General features: G+C 31.1%; 1 protein-coding gene across 1 annotated transcript in view; it reads left to right on the plus strand.

The window, feature by feature from the left end:
• The first annotated feature begins 6,449 nt into the window (after nt 1-6,449).
• Nucleotides 6,450-18,050, plus strand: part of LOC139500754 (pleckstrin homology domain-containing family G member 5-like) — a 76,061-nt gene continuing 64,460 nt past the window's right edge. The window contains exons 1-7 of the mRNA XM_071289588.1: nt 6,450-9,705; nt 12,045-12,192; nt 12,921-13,065; nt 13,771-13,855; nt 14,618-14,806; nt 17,008-17,099; nt 17,568-17,704. Of these exons, the coding sequence (XP_071145689.1) occupies nt 8,614-9,705; nt 12,045-12,192; nt 12,921-13,065; nt 13,771-13,855; nt 14,618-14,806; nt 17,008-17,099; nt 17,568-17,704 (1,888 nt within the window). The 5' untranslated portion in view covers nt 6,450-8,613. The remainder of the gene's footprint in view (nt 9,706-12,044; nt 12,193-12,920; nt 13,066-13,770; nt 13,856-14,617; nt 14,807-17,007; nt 17,100-17,567; nt 17,705-18,050) is intronic.

The raw sequence follows: 18,050 nt of genomic DNA on the forward strand, positions 1-18,050 counted from the left end.
AGTTTTTGATGAAGTTGAAGTCCAATCGACTTCAAACTTAGTATACATGTTCCCTATGATATGATCTTTCTAATTTTAATGCCAAATTAGAGGGTTTACCCCAATTTCACAGTCCACTGAACATAGAAAATGATAGTGCGAGTGGGGCATTCGTGTACTGGGGACACATTTTTGTTATTTCATGTCTTTTCAAAAACTGTTTTATAAATTTTATCTTGTATGCATCCTGTTATAAATTTTCACCTTGAATATTAATTACATTTTAATCCCGTCATCCTTTTCAATAGATTTATGTCGAGGTTATAAATCTTAACATTTTAAGATTATGTTTAAAATTTTGACAGTAACTGATTTTTTATATTTTTATTATACATTAACATTATGTAACATATTCAGAATTTTGTAAAATTTTAATAAAATTAATGAAGACTTGACACAGCTACTAAACAACAGTGGTTCTCCAATGATATATGAGGGGGGGGGGGGGGGGGTAGGACCTTTATCGGGACTCCGGGATCGGGTGTTTTAAAACTCAGGATTTCGGGATTGATCCTTTCGAGATCCGGGAATTCTTTTTTTCCAATTTCGGGACCTCAGGATTTCATGTTTTTAAGCCCGGGATTTCGTGTTTTTAAGCCCGGGATTTCGGGATCAGGACCCCTCCTATCCCCCCTCATATATAGATCCAGTTGATCGAACACCTAAACTGTGATCTTAATTTGGTAAAATCTTTATCTGTGAATGAATTAAAGAATAATGCAGATGTTCTTTTAATGATACATTTTATACTTACTATATAAAAATATTGTAGTTGGAAGTGCGGTTACCCTAATTGAAAAATACTAATAATGCATTTCTCACTGTGTCCTTGATTTACTAATGTAGGTCTGCTTTGGACTTACTAAATGTCCTTGTCTTCCAAAACTATATGAATGTGACATTTTGCACACACCTTGTATTTTGCAAAACTATGTTGTTTATTATTACATTTGAAAAAGAATCCAGCATCCAACAAGAATTCATGTCATGGAAATCTCAGACTTCTTATGGAGAGATTTTATCTAGAACTCTCAACTTTGATAAACCTTGTTGGAGAATCAAAATCTTACCCCCAGGGGATTGACATTTCCTGAAGACAGGCCTCTTAGAAATATCCCACTTAGATACTATACATTTCCTTAGAACAAGCCTCATCAGAGATTAGTAAATATACCCTCAAGCACTTGATATTTCCTTAGGACAAGTTTCATCAGAGACTAGAAAATAAAACCTCTGACACCTGACCTTTTCTTGAAAGTCTCATCAGAGACTAGAAAATAAAACCTCTGACACCTGACCTTTTCTTGAAAGTCTCATCAGGGATTTGAAATCATACCCTACTGTACCTAACATTTCCTTGAGGACAAGCCTCATCAGAGACTAGAAAATATAACCTCTGATACCTGACCTTCTCTTGAAAGTGTCATCAGAGATTTGAAATCATACCTGACGGTACCTAACATTTCCTTGAGGACAAGCCTCATCAGAGACTAGAAAATATAACCTCTGACACCTGACCTTCTCTTGAAAGTGTCATCAGAGATTTGAAATCATACCCTACTGTACCTAACATTTCCTTGAGGACAAGCCTCATCAGAGACTAGAAAATATAACCTCTGATACCTGACCTTCTCTTGAAAGTGTCATCAGAGATTTGAAATCATACCCTACGGTACCTAACATTTCCTTGAGGACAAGCCTCATCAGAGACTAGAAAATATAACCTCTGATACCTGACCTTCTCTTGAAAGTGTCATCAGAGATTTGAAATCATACCCTACTGTACCTAACATTTCCTTGAGGACAAGCCTCATCAGAGACTAGAAAATATAACCTCTGATACCTGACCTTCTCTTGAAAGTGTCATCAGAGATTTGAAATCATACCTGACGGTACCTGACATTTCCTTGAGGACAAGCCTCGACAGAGATTTGTAAATATACCCTTGGGCACCAAACATTTCTTGAAGACAAGCCTCAACAGAGATTTGAAATCTGGCCTTGGGGTTCTGGACATTTCCTGGTCTGCACTTGTGCCTGTATTATAACCTTTATTTTATTTTAGAGACTAAAATTCATTGACAAATGATTTACAGATTATCTTGTCAGAAGATCATCAAAAATAATTACGAACACTTTAACTCACGTTTTGTTATGATTGAAATCAGAGAGGGAGATTGATATGGTCGGGGGATCAAACATTGTAAAGATGAAGATTTATTTACCGTGTCAAAAGATTTAGTCCAAAAATTGAAATTAGATGTGTTTTTTCTCCCATTTGAATATATTAAAATAAAATTTAAAGTATTTTAAACTCAGTCTTAATATATATCTTGTTCTTACAAATATGATTTATAAAGACGTTTGAAAGAAAAACCTTTTGCACCCTTCTAATGAAGTACAAAATTTGCATCTCAACATTTAGATCTTTTGATAAAATCTACATTTATTACAAAATCTGTGAGTTGAATAATGTTGACATGGACTAACAGACTGCTGGTGCCAGAATGTTAGGGAAATACTATGTGTAGTTAAACATCAAAAGATTTAACGTTTTTCTGTATATTTGCAATAGTGTTTAAATTTTTTCACAACTTGTTGTTGAATCAATCATAATAAAGTTTTTAAACTTTAAAAAGAATTAGTTATATAAAATTTACGGTATTTTGATCTATGTCCTAATAGGTTAATATAACAAAACCTGCTATGTTATATATTTTTACCAGTAAAATGTTTTCTTTTCTTTTGTCAATTTGACTTACTTGAGTTATCTCCCATGACTACAGATGTCTTTTCTGCTCATTGCATCAAGGCATGAAAATGTAAAACTCAAACATGAAGAACAGTAGTGTATATTAGTGCTATTTACTTGATAATAGCTGCAGGTTTTAGATAAGATATAAAATAAACTTTTGATAGATGGAACAGGAATGTACTATAAATGCACTTATAACTCTGCTGTCTTTTGCCATGATGTATCTGATTCTTTTTGACTTTCAAGTTTTGAAAGACCTCTTGGATTCTTTGGCTTCTCTGATCAATACACTTTTGTATATTTTTTATCATAGAAGTAAATAAGAAGGATCGTTCATACATATGCATTGATCAATTCTACAGTAAAATGACCACGGCTTCTATGTATTGTTTACATAGACATGAGGATGACATCATAGTCACAAACAGTTTTAATTATCTAATACGGACAATTCTTTGTTTGACAAACTTTACTTTGGATTACTATTAAGTAATTGCCATTGAAAGTTTCACCTTTTTGTGTAAACAAGACGATTTAGAAATTTGAATAGATTTTGTTTTCATCTTCATTTTAAGTCTTATTTAACCACACTACCGTTTAATAACAGAGGGCTCCTATTTCTAAACAAGCAGATTTACACATTGACAAATAATCACATCAGAAGGTGAGTAATTCTACACTACTATCCAGCCTATTTTCTGGTCAGCTGGTCAATCACAGTGGACAATAGACCCCTACAGATTAAATGTCCAATTAAAATACCCATCCTGTGGGACAAATCTGTTTGGAGTGACCTTGATAGGTAGTGCTAAGATGTAGATGAATAATTTAATGTTCATAAAATTAAAAAAAAGAGACGAAAATATGATTTTACTTGACAATACTATATATTTACATTAGCAATCTGCAAATCTCACTTCTAGAACTAAGAATTAAGATTTTTAAAAACTTTTCACAATACTAAAAGTAGATACATGCTGTGCTTTAACACTAAAGCTAGATACTGGTTGTGTACAAACAACAGCTATATGCATGATGTTTCAAATTCAGCTAGAAAACACTACAGCTACAACCATGTTGTGTCAAAGCACTGTAGCTAGGATCATACTATCAAAATATTGTAACTTAAATCAAACACTACAGTGACAAACATGATGCATCAAAACACTAGCTACAGCAATGCTAAGTCAAAACACTATATTGACATACATGAAATGTCTAAACACCACAGTGAAAAACTTCTGTCAAACAATAGCCTCAACTATGTTGTTCAAAAACAATAGTTTAAACTATGTTGTGTCAAAACAATAGATACAACCATGTGTCAAAGTAATGTACCGGTAGTTAGAACCATGCATTGTCACAGTGGCAAACATGTGTCAAAGCACATCAGTGGCATACATGATGTGCCAAAATGCAGCAGCAACATACATGATATGTCATAACACTAGCTACAATGATGTGTCAATAAACCTAATTGGACATACATGGCGGGTCAAATAATTTAGCTATAGCCATGATTTATCAAAACAACATTAACATACTTGATTTTTCAAAACCCTTCGTCTGCAACCATGTTCTATGAAAACACCACAGTGACATATATCGTGTGTCTCAGGTACAAGCTACATACTGTTGGTTTCAAAACACCAAAGCTACAATATTAATGTGTCAAAATACTACAGACTGAATACATGTATGACTAAACAACTTGCCCATCTTCTTGCTTTTTGTAATCACTAGTTGGAAAAAACAATAAGCAGTCAGTACATTCATTTATATACGGAATCACCAACTAGATTTATTCATTTTTGTTGACTGTACCAAATTTCTTTTATTGAAAACAAAATGTATTTTCATGTATACTGACATGGCATATTGATTTATAAAAAAACATCTGTCTGTGACATGGCCCAAAACATTTTTATTTACAGAGTTTAAAAAATTATCATTTTAGAGGAAATTAGAAAATTTGAGCTGTTTGAAACATGGACATTTAAATTTTTTATTTATGAAAAAAATGAAATTTAATATGCATGGCTATCAAAAAGAGTTGTATGAATGGTGTTTGAAAGAATATTTATTAAAGTTTAAATTTATGCTAATTCGATTGAAGTTTATGAAGGAACAAATTAAGGGGTGTGTAAGGTGCTTTTGATGGATATATTTTATGGTCTGTATGTTATCTTGTATTTTGAAGTTTCCATATTTATGTAGTTGTTGTAATGTTTACATGTGAGCTTTGATGTTCGGTTAAGTGCAGTACATAAATAAAAACTCAAAAAGTTAACTGTATACATTATAAGAGTAATTGATATATGTAGAAAATGGAGAAAGTATAAGGACTTGTACAGTGAAATAAAACTTTTTTTTTGTTATCTTGAACATTTTTTGTTCATGATTTACATGTGAAATAATTGGTTTAAAAGAAGTTTATAAACATGCCTACATGTATCTAATTTATCTGATACATGTTATATACATATAAATTGACAAATAAGTGATAGAGAAATTCTTCAAATTTTTTAAGAAGATGAAGGCATTTGTTACCTATTACAATTTTAAACAATGTATGTTGGTAAAAAAAATCAAAGGTTAATCCATCTTTTAACAGATGGTATGTAATATATTCATGGCAGCTAACACTGTAGGACTTCTGTTTTAGTAAGATTAAGTAGAAAAGCTTGAATTGATACCCCCTTTTTAGGCTAAAGAAATATATTAGCAAAATTACCAGTTAAGGTTTCGTTATGAAATCTATTGAGAAACAGACAAGATGACATGTATCCAATGTTTGGAATGATTGAAGGGTCTATAAGGATACTTCATTAATAGATATTTTCCTACTTCAAGTTAGTTGTTTATATTTTAAACATGATTATTCTTAGGTCTTGCTAGGTCAACAAGAAATTTGTAGACTTTGTTAGGTCAATGGATTACCATTATTACTCAAGTTTTCTCCTCCAACTCAGACTGTCACTGACACAAATGTAGGTAAAATTGGTTTTATGCAAACAAACAGACAAACAACAAACAGTTGTTACTTCAATGTTTTTATATCCCTATCAAATGATTCATAATGAATAAAATATCATAACGTCTCGCCCTGCAAAATTAAATTAGAATCTAAATATAAAAATTATTATGGCAGGGTGTTGCTTCCTAAGTAGGTTTTTATAGCCTTTTTTCAATAGGTCATTTACGGGACAAATATTTTACTATAAAATTTATCATAAATTTAAACATAACATTAGCAAATTTCCGTCCATTGTTCGTCATAGTTTTGATTGTAAATATTTATCTTATATCAACAACGTAAACAAATGTTTTGTTGTTAAATTAACACTTGAGAAAAAACTCAGTTCATCGGCCACCTCATTAGTTCGTAGGTAATAAGGATTATGATCAGCACGGACAATAGAAGATAGATGGAGGATTATAAATAACAATAAAGTATTTCTTCTTTCGTTATTAGGGGAAAAACAGGTTTGATTAGCCGGTTGAATCATTGAAAAGCAGCATGAAACGGAAGGATTTTCATGCTTTGTTGTACTTTCAATGGCTCTTTTGAGCAGCTATTACTCATGTGGAACCTCTCTTGATTTATCCTATTCAATGCTTTATAAAATGTAATTGTACATTTGGATACGATTAGTGATAGGTTTATTAAAGTACAGGTGCATCATTTTTCATCAAGTTTTCGTTAGAGATGTTACCTTTTCGTTAATTTATTACCATTTAGGATTAATTGACATCGAAACAATTTGAACTGCTATTTTCGTCTAAGATGAAAATTTCAACAGTAATTTTTTTCGTGGATCTTGAAATGATTTGAATGGTTTATGGATCTATTTCATTATTTATCAATGGATTTATGGAAAATAACACGAAAGATATGACATCTGTGAACGGTTTAATTATATTTTTATCAAATAGTTACGCTTTGTAACACGGAGTTGTACAGTTTATTGGATTTCAAGAATTTGTTTAAAAATGGATTACCGATTTATTTGCTTGACAAGTATGTTTGTCCAGATTTGACAGATGCGATGCATTCAATGACATTTTTTTGTGAATTTAATGTTTCAAACAAAACAACAGAGACTAATTTAAACATAATGTATCTTGTTAACAATTAATACTTCCTTTTTTTATATCCTGGTAAACATAGTGTTATATAGATTTTGTCATTCAGATGTGCATTAATCTTCAAGTGACATAGTTGAAACTCTTCTTAAATTCTTCAACTCGGATATAGATCTTTACTTCCATATATAAAGCTGCTGCATAGAATTAATAGAAGTTGTAAATAATTTCGTGGAGGACACAAAAAATGCACAGCAATTTGCATTGCTGAAAAAATTGACATACTTCAAGGGACTTACATATAGTGAACCTATAAAAACTTATGTTTTAATACATAGATCCATAGATTAGTAAAAGGATAAAATGTACAATTGTTTCAAATTCATGGACAAAAAATAACCACAGACTGATATAAAAGGTTGGAGACTCAAACAAACAAACAAACAATTGTAGCAGGTAGCGTTGAGAGGTTTGGATACACATAGACACTGTCAACAAATGTTTGCATTGAAAAAAAGCATTCAATTGATCAGGATCAAACGGTGGAGAGATCTGTAGCTTTTTTGTTACTTGGAAATACAGGTGTTTTATCTCGTTAAGTGTCCAACTTAAACCCTATCATTCGATTGTTTTACAATGCTAGAAACATTTGATCGGTATTGATAAAGGGTGGTGTCAGATTCCACATGAAGACTTAGACATTCCGTAACATATCATCGTCTAAATTAAGAAAATTAAACGGTTCAATTATGTATATTTCAATCAATTTCTAAAGGAGAAACCATGATAGATAATTGATTTACTTAAAGAAGGGTTCAGTTGGTTTAATTGATCTGCAAAATTCAGGTAGCGAAAGTTATGCAAACAATTTATTTTTTGGATACAAAATATCTTAAAAGTATTGACGAAATATTGATTACTTAATATTCTGAGGTTTTCCCAGACATCTAATAGACAGTGCGTAGTGTAACGCCTTTGCTGGAATTTAAAAAGACAGTGCACTATTATTGGAGTGGTTTTGACTTTTACTTAAAATTGATTCATGAATTTGAGTTTAAACAAACTTTTAAGACATTCCTGTCACAAGTAATTATATATCATAATAAAACGGGACTTCATTGGATAAGGATCAATTCAAACCATATTGCACTTTAAGGAATTCTTTTGATGAACATTATGAATACATTTATGGAAACCGTATTCTTATTTGTGTGATTAATTTTAAATGTTTGACAAATAAAGTTTTGCAAACATATGTAGAAAACCTGTTTGAGATCTGAATTAAGCTGAGCTTAAAGAAAGTGGCAGTCGGTTGATAATTAGTAGATTGTCACCAATCATCAACAAAGATATGAAATCGCAGTAAATTATATGTGAAGAGGTCTTTTGTTCGGGAGTTTGTGGACATTTTTACAAGCTTGACCTGTGAAGATTTAAATCTTTTGTAAATGACCACCCAATAATTAGGATTTGTAAGCCAACTCTTGCTTATTAAAATTTGACTTAGTTGTGAAACGATTTAGCATGATATGTTTCGATTATAAGGATATGAACTAAATCATTTTGACAGCTGGGGATTAATGAGAAAAATATTTCATAACTTTTTAATCTTTTTTGTGATTTGTTCACTCAAGGATTAAAAAAAAATCAGGACACTTAAATCTTAAAAAGTGATTGTAAGTTGTAAATATTTTGACTGTGGGTATAAAAGATACTTAAATATTTACTGTCATTATGCCTCGGAAAAAAAAACAAAAAGCAAAAAACATAAACAGACAAATTTCAGCTCCAGAGATTAAGAATGAGAAGTCTGGGAAAAAGAAGAAACTGCATACTGTCCACTCTGCAGGGGATGTTTACAAGTACGATTATGATGCAGATTACGAATCTCCAAAGAATTCAAATAGCAGACCAACTTCACCTGTACCATTCTTCATGCCCATTCTTGCTGACTATGGATTTTCTTGGCCTAGACGTAAAAGTCCATTTAAGTCTACAAGTAGCGAGAAAATTGTTGTCAGTCCAGTTTCATCACCCGATAGTGGATTTCCTACCTCTCCTTGTCAGGTCGTTCCCATAGAGGAAATAAATAATGGGAACAATACTGACTCTTCCAATGGGATTTTGTCGTCTGATGCATGTGACAGTGACCGTGAGAAGGAAAGTGATAAGGAAAACTTGGAAGTTGATCATGTGATAGCATCGTTGGATGACATCATTGAAAATGAAGAATCTGATGAAGATATTAATGGCAACTCTGTTTCCAATGGCAATGTTACCAATGGCGACATAAATGAGGAGATTAAATCAATCATTTTCTCTGATGAAGACGAGTCTGAGACTTTTTCTGTTAGAAAATTCAAAGTCAAAGAAATGATATTAGGTTTCGAGAAAAAGAAAAGTACCGATCAGGCAATTTCTAACAATAATTGTGATAAACAATGTATACATTTAAGCACAGAAGAAATTGATGTTCTAGACAATTTTTCAAAGTTAGAAAACTTACAAGAAAATTTCAAAAGTTACAGTACAACTTCGTTATTCGATGATACAAACAAAAACAGTTTAGAAGTTTCAACGAAAAGTAACAGTATTAATTCACTGAGTCCTATTATCAAAGATGGTAAAGGTTCAAACTCTGGGAAAAAGGTTAGATTCATGATTGATTCAGTACCAATCAGAAAGTCTATAAGTTGTGATGTTTTAGAGACTCCAGGAAAAGAAGAGGTTTGCGAATGGGAGGTAACTGTAAAAGAGATTGATATTCCTGTGCATAATGGTCAAGAGAAGATAGAATGTCCTGTTAGAAATAGCTATCAAATCATGGTAAGAATGTGATGCCTGTCCAGGGGGAAATAGTTCTGAATGATAATTACTTCTATCTATCTTCCTCCATGAAGGTGCATTTTACTTTAATTGACTTGGATTTCAAATTTATCTGCTGAAGTCTATGATTCTCTTTTATTGTTGGCTGGCTTCCTCCAGCAGTAAACACTGGTGACAATGAATGGCCAAAGAAAATTGAAAATGTTGCTCAACATCAACAATCAATCAAATTTCTGAATTAACCTTGGGATTGACACTGATATGATCGGTCTGTTCACTCTTTAAATTGAAATAAATGATTCCTTGATGAAAAAGTGCAAATAATATTTGGACTGTATCTGTATTGATGTCTTTATTTGTAACAGAAACTTCATAGGAATTCCCTACTCTTCAATAATTTGTTGACTGATGTTCGTCTTTTTATTCTTTTACAGTTGCTGGTCTTCTTTTCTTTAAAATTGCCCTGTGAATTTAATTTGGGTTCCTTTCTATGGGTCTTTGCTTACACATTTTATTCCAAGGTGGCAAAATTATCCAATAGCAGTTAATATGGCTAACCTCTAAAATGTTAGCCCAAAAAATTTGTTGAAGGACTAATTAGTTATCAAAAAAAGGTACCAGGATTATAATTTAGTACATCTAAGTAAGACTCATCAGTGAAGCTCAGATCAAAATAGTTATAAAGCCAAACAAGTACAAAGTACTAAAAGATACATTCTCCCTGCTGATCTTTAAAAGTATAAGACTTTTATAAATAGTTAACTCCTGACCAGCTTCGAGTGGATTTAGTATCAATTTATAACTAAAGAGGAAATAATTAGATTTGTAATACAAATAAACTTTGAATCCTGAAAGTTTATTTCACTAGGAAATAAACTTTAAATAAATTTAACCTTTTTTTTTTTATAAAATCCTAATAGTATTGTATACCTTCTAAGGATTAGACAAGGAATATTGAGCTCTAAGGATAAACTTTAGTGTTTTTTTTTCAGTTAAACAATGATCCGAGCACACCTTAATCAGGTATAAATATATTTTTAAATGCTTGAATGTAAACACAATATAATTCATAGATCTAAAATATATTTTTAGTATTTTTTTCCCTATCTTTTGAATTAAAACTAAATATGGGATTTTTTAGATCCTCTGGAACAAGGAGCTGAATTTTGTTTAGTGTTCCTAAAAAAATAACAAAAATATCTGTTTTCTGTGTTGTTTAATTTTAATCTCTTTTTAATCCAAATCCTTAACTTTAATGGATATTTTACACATTTTCTTAATTAAAGCAAAAAGATCATTTTATAATGTAACAAACTCGAGTAGTGAAGAACAGGGAGTGAAGACTTTTAGGCTCTGACAAAATGTTATTTTAAACCAGGAAGGTGGTCTTATCCATTAATATTTCAAAGAAAAATTATCAAAATTTATAAATTTATATGAATAAAGGTAGTAAAACGCCCAAAGTGAATAGCTTGGTTTTATATTAAGTTTTTATAAAGGACAATTTTTCAGTAAATTGAAAAATGGTAATATTCTCTGTTTGAACTTTAAGTTTATATTATGGTCTCTGATATTTGAAGCCATAAATATATTTGATCATTATATTTTATGTACCTTGAAGCCTTGAGTATTGTATCATGTTGTATGGTTATGGAGATTTCGATAGAAATTTCATCATTGTTAAATAAATGAAGTAAATTGATTGTACTGTAATGTGATATACAATTATTAGACTGTTACCCGAGAACATATGTTCATGTAGATGCAGCTTCTAAACAATAATCTATAGACAAAAGTTTATTTAAATCTGTATGACAATAATTTCATTGCAATATTTAATATAGAGAATTCTTATTATTGGAGATCAAGTTGGAATCAATAGATTTCAGAAAAATAGTTTCAGATGATGTTGATATATAATATTGTCATCAATACAAAGTACAGCCTTTTATCTACCAAAGAATTAGGCTCAGGCATAATGATGAGTATCCTTGAACTTGCTCTCAGGTAATAGATTATGCTCAGTTGTGCATCACACTAGAAGATGCCTGCGAAATGGCAGTACAATTGGGCAAGTGTTAAATTTCATATGTATGTAAGACAGGGGTCTTTGAATTTTCTCAAAACTTGACGTTTTCTGTAGAAAAAAAGATTGTTTCAAAGACAAATTAAGGAAATACAAAACACTACATTTATACGTCATGTCACAAATATATCCCACTTGTATGGTTTCAGATGAGTTACATTGCAATGAAATCGGTCTCTTCCTTTTGTAGAATAGATTTTTGTTTTATAAATGTAATAATCGTATATTGAATGCTATTTTCTGTTATTTTTAGGTGTGTCATCACCCTGATTGTACAGAGTCTAACGGTAACGCCCCCTTACTGTTATGTGGGGACTGTGATAAATCTATACATTCTCGATCAGAACTTGGTAACAGCAGCCATCTTGTTTTAGATGCACCAAAACGCAAAAATAATACAGGTTTGTTTTTATTAATTAGATTATTTTCTAATTTGTACTTATCATGAGCAACATGACAGGTGACTCTAGGGGATCAGGATGACATGTTATTAAAATGAGATGTGGTATGATTTTTAATGAGACAATTATCTACCAAAGACCAAATCGTGACTGGTATATGTTAGTAAATATACTGCCTAGGTCACTGTACAGCCTTCAACATTGAGCAATACCCATACTGTGTATCAAGCTATTAAAGGCCAATGACCTGATTTATAAACGAAACAACAAACAAAAAAACAAATATGATATATAGCAGCATACTACAACCACTGAATAACAGGCTCCTGACTTTGGACAAGCACATACAAAATGTGAGGTTAAACATGTTTGCAGGTGTTTGCTAAGTCTTAGCTTAAGGAAAAGTGGTTTTATTGCAAATTTTTGAGAAAAAAAACAAAAGACAAGGATGTGCATGGCTCACTTGTAAAGTGAACTCAATAATGAATATAACTCTGAAAGTGTAAAAAGCTATGAACAGTCCGAAGATAACAAAATGTGAAACAATTCAAAATGTGAAACAATTCAAAATGTGAAACAATTCAAAAAGAATTGTCTCTTATGAAATTTTAGCAAAACATTTAAAATAAATGTGTCTAAATGTTATTAAGAGCAAAAAAAATTATATAATAAAATAGATTTTTTTCACATGTACAAATTCATTTATATAAATGTAAAATTTATTTTAGCATTAGCAAATGGAGCATTGCCTCGAGGAAAATCTACGCCAAATTTAAATACTGAAAACAGTGACAATGAGAACAGAGAAACAGACTCTGGTAACCAAGGTGATCAGACAGATGGCATGTATAACAAAAGAGCAGAAGCTTATAAGTAAGAAATATAGAATTTAACAGTTCTGTCCAAGTAGCCAGGAAAAAACATCTACATTTTTGTGATGCTCTCACTCAGCAAAAATGTTCACATTGTGGTTTGAAACTGATATTTTATGATAAAATAAAGAATGGAAATAAGGAATGTGTCAAAGAGACAACAACTCGACCAAACTGTAAAAAACCAGTCGAAGGCTATTAATGTGTCTTCCACACAGCAAGAAAATCCTGCACCCAGAGGTTCAGCTGGCCCCAAAACAAAATGTGCACTAGTTCAGTGAAACACCAAACTCAAATACATATAAATAAACTAAAATAAATAACCATACAAGACTAACAAAGGCCAGAGGGTCCTGACTTAAGACAAGTGCAAATATGGGCCTTGGGTTAAAGATTTTAAGTGAGATCTCAACCCTCCCCATCACCACTAACCAATGTAGATTATAAACAAAACACACGGCAATCGGCACAGTAAAACTCATTATTAAAGAAGTATGTGTCTGATGTCAAAATAGGTAACAAAATTAACTATGCTATCAGTCACTAAAAATGTTCGTATTGTGGCTTGAAACTTGATATTTTATGATACTTTTACTTAAGCTTCAATGCTATGCTTTCTTAAACAAAGTCAAATCGTTAAATTTTACAAAGTATAAAAAATGTCTTACTAATTACAAGTTTTAACTTCTGTATCATTTTATTGCAGATTTCAAACTCCTGCACCTACGTCAAGTTTAGAGGCTAAATTGAAACGCAAGAAAGTTCTCAAGAATAAAAGACGTCATACAGACGTAAGTTTTATTATATACATGTTACAGGGAACCAGGTGATACCAGTAGAATACCTATCAATCATTAATAGTTGTAATCCCTCTCCATTATGACATTGTAACGGTCCTATTTATTGGTGGTATTTTAGTGGTCCCTATTTATAGGTGGTATTTTAGTGGTCATATTTAATGGTGGCTGAATGTTCTGACAGGAAATTTAATATGCAGATATGTTGAGAAAATGATAAAGAGGGCAAAGTGGAAGTTGAGCAATCAAAATGCAACCAATCAACATTAAATCATGTTTATAAGATAAAATGCCTTATATTTCAAAATAATAATCATAAATAAAAAACACATATAATATACAGTCAAACCTGGTATAAAGGTTCATCTTTAAAACAAAAGCTTGCTTTGTCAAGTCAATGTCTAAATATGCATTTCACACCTCAATTAAAAGAACTCCTCCCTTATAATGTCACTTTTTTCTTGACCAGAATATGCATTTCACACCTCAATTAAAAGGACGCCTCTTGTATAATGCCACTTTTCTCTTGACCTGGCGGTGACCTTTATATAAAGGTTTGACTGTATATCGCAATGTTCTCTTTCTCAACAGCTTAAAAAATATAACTTTTGAACTCTACATTTACTATGCACATAAATAAACTATTTTTTAACCTATTTCAAAAAGTCATTTTGATGGCTCCTTTTAAATGCACTTCAATCTGCATGAACCACATTTTTAACCCATTTCTTTTCCATTTTACCTCTGCACATATAGGGTGAACAACCAATCATAAATGACTTTGAAGCATTTTCTGATTACTCTGACGAAAGTGATCAGAGCCTGGGTTTAGCTGACGACGTTAGCAGATATACAAAAGGAAACGTGAAGAGAGTCCTGCGACCTAAATCTGAGGATTTAGACGCCGGTTCTGTTAGTCAAAGAGCTTTACGTAGACAATCAAAGGTGCTTTGGGTGATCTGTGTTAAATAGACCATTTAGTTCACTGTAGATGTATCTATGTTGTCTGCACCCAGTTTGTACATTGAGTTATTTCCCTTGATATGAAATCTAAAAATTCTTTGTTTACATGACATTTTTTATATATTCTTTTATATTAAATAAAAACATAAATTTCAGTGAAATTGTGTGAACATTTTGTAGTAATAGAATTTCATTAGATGTTTTTAACCCTTTGAATTATTATTTTTTCAAAATTTAGTCATTTATTTGGCTATAATAGTTGATTTTAGTTATCTTAATTAGAATCATTCATAACATCACAAGTTCTTAGGTCATTCAACTCTTATTTTTCTGATTGCTTTACATCTAGATTTCACATTTTCATAAGAATAAAAGGAGATGTGATCATAAGCTTATAATAATATTTAAATAAAAAAACTAGCATGTTTATGTTACTGTTAAATTTTAAATGCAATTAAAGCAAAACTTCTAGGATTTATAGGAGATTCAACTTGAAATTTATTTTGAAGCAATAGTTTATCAAGCCAAAGAAATATGCACAAACTGGGGTTCAATTTGTAACTACGATTATATACACCATATTCAATTTATGACAGTTTATGGTATATTTTGAACCCTTCCCTCCAACACTACTTAGTACTAACATGGGATACTTTCTAACAGTAAAATAAATATGTTACATGTATTACTATCCAAACAGTATCCACAGTACATTTGTATATTTGAACTAATTACTATAATTTCAGAAATTATTGCAATTTCAAGAAAGTTTTTATATGATATATATATATATATATATCTCAATATCAGAATGCATGTCTTTTGATAGAGAAAATCACTAAGTCCCATTATTCACAGGAATAAAAGCCTTACAATAATTTCTGAATTTACTGTACATATATACATTTGATTCCTTGAAAAAGTGGTGTTAAATGTAAGTTTTCTTATTCAGTAAAATCATAATACAATAGTTTTGAACTCAAAGGTCAAAATTGAGATGAAACAGAAAGAAATGCAGTATATTTCTTTTTAATATGACCGATAAACATGATAAGACTAAAACAGTTTAAGGATAGATAACATAGAGCAGTAAACCCCAAAGAAATGTGCATCAGACTGATCAGTGTAACATTTTGCTGCACAATATAACAAGGGAAACTACTGTAAAGAAAGTTAAATGATGTAACATTTTGAAGAGTTGTATCTTGTAAGGCCTATCAAACTTTTAGAATAATACAGACTTCTTTGGAATTAAATTGTATTACTATTCTTAAAAAAACCTTGTAAATTGAATATGGTATTTAAATCAAAAGAGCGGCATGGAGCTTTGGAGTTTTGTTTTATGGTGAATACAGATTTATAATTTTTTGCATTAAAGATTTGGCTGGTGATAAGGTGTCATTGCTTCACTTGCTTTTTTCACTGCATGGATAACTTTCTATCTTTCTCTTAAACAATGATGACATGTTTTAAAACACTTCTTATTTTTAATGTATTATATGTTTTTAGATATGGAACATACAATGAAATGTATTAGCTTATCATGTATTTTCAGCATACTATAAACCAACAATTCTATCGGTGCTGTTTTTCAAGCTACACTTTCAATTATTAAATCTGCAGCAATTAATTTTCGAATTTTATTGACTTTTCTTTCACTGTATCAGATATAAGAGAATTAGATCCAAGTTTTAAAATATTTGGAAGAATTAATGTTTGCCTCACTTTCAAACTAGTTATGGTCACATCAATAAATTGCATGGCAAATTTAGTTGTTTATAGTTCACCTGCTAGCACTGAAAATGTTCATTTGAAAAAAAATGATATTTGTCTCGAAGTTTAAACTGAAATTATTTTTTAACAAATTTGTTACATGGAAAATAAAAATCTAGTACATAGCATATTATATATTTATGGTTTTAAGATTTGCTTTGTGGAGGTTAAAGGTCATTATCCTGTTTTTCAAGGTCAAAGTTAGAATAGAATACTTTTAATACTTATTTCATTTTAAATATTAATGTTTTTTGCATACATAAACAGATTTGATATTATAGTTCTCAATAAAATGGGAAAAAATCATGAAAACCTAAAATATTTACTGCGTTTAAGGATTGTACCCAGATAAATAGAGTTTATTTATTGATATCAACTCTATAATTATTTAATGTTTTGATATGTTGTAGACTGTTATAAGTGATGAATGTTTTACGCTGAGGTTTTTGGATCGTGATAATGATGTTGAAATAATGGCTGCCGTGAAAGGAATTAGTCTGAGGTTTGTGATCATTTCATTTTGGGGAAAATTTACAATTTTAGAGATTTCATATTCAAAAACAAAACAAGTATATTATAATTGATCAGTTATTAGAGCAGTAGTTCCAACACTATTTAAGGGAATAAGATGACTGCCAATGAGACAACTCTCAATCAGAAATGACATGATGTAGAAGTTATCAACAAGAACAAAGAACAAGCACAGCTCCTAACTTGGTACATACACATTCAGAATGGGACAGGGTTAAAACATAGTGGAATATGCCCAACCCTCTGTCTAACCATGGACAGTGGTATTAATGATTGATTGGTTTGACTGCCTGATTAATTTTCGTTTGACAAAATGTCACAAAATATTACACAAAGTCATTTTAATGAAAAATATACATGTATTCCAAAGTTTTCTACATTAATTTATTAGCATCTAATTCAATGACTGGACAAGTATGAATTTCTTTATAAACAACAGATCTGCCATACAGACGAGCTTAGAGAGAAGGGGTTTGAACGTAAACAACGTCAACATCTACGTGGAAGCCTCTAAAACTCCATTACCTCTAGAATGTGAATCATTTCTCCTTGGTGGAAATACACTTAATATAAAAGGTAAGTCACAGACCTTCCATTCAGTAGGAATATATATTTTATATCATATGTTCCATTAGTCACTAGGATTTGAGAGTTATTTTCTCATTGGTTGGTCTGATGATGTAACTATTGCAGTGGAGGATCAGGCCTTGCAGACATATAACTTTTGAGTAAGATATTTGAACTCCCACTTAGGAATCAGCCAATCACGACACTGGATTTGGTTTTTTTTTAGCACAAATTTTGTAATCAAGAGAATTGAGTAAATTTTTTTAACCGAGAGCCCATGGACAAAAAGGTTTTACTGTCATTCACCAGCTGATTATAGGTAACTTTGACAAGCTTTTAATATATATGTAGAATT

Source organism: Mytilus edulis, chromosome 13 (genome assembly GCF_963676685.1).
Source record: "Mytilus edulis chromosome 13, xbMytEdul2.2, whole genome shotgun sequence".
Lineage (NCBI taxonomy): Eukaryota > Metazoa > Mollusca > Bivalvia > Mytilida > Mytilidae > Mytilus > Mytilus edulis.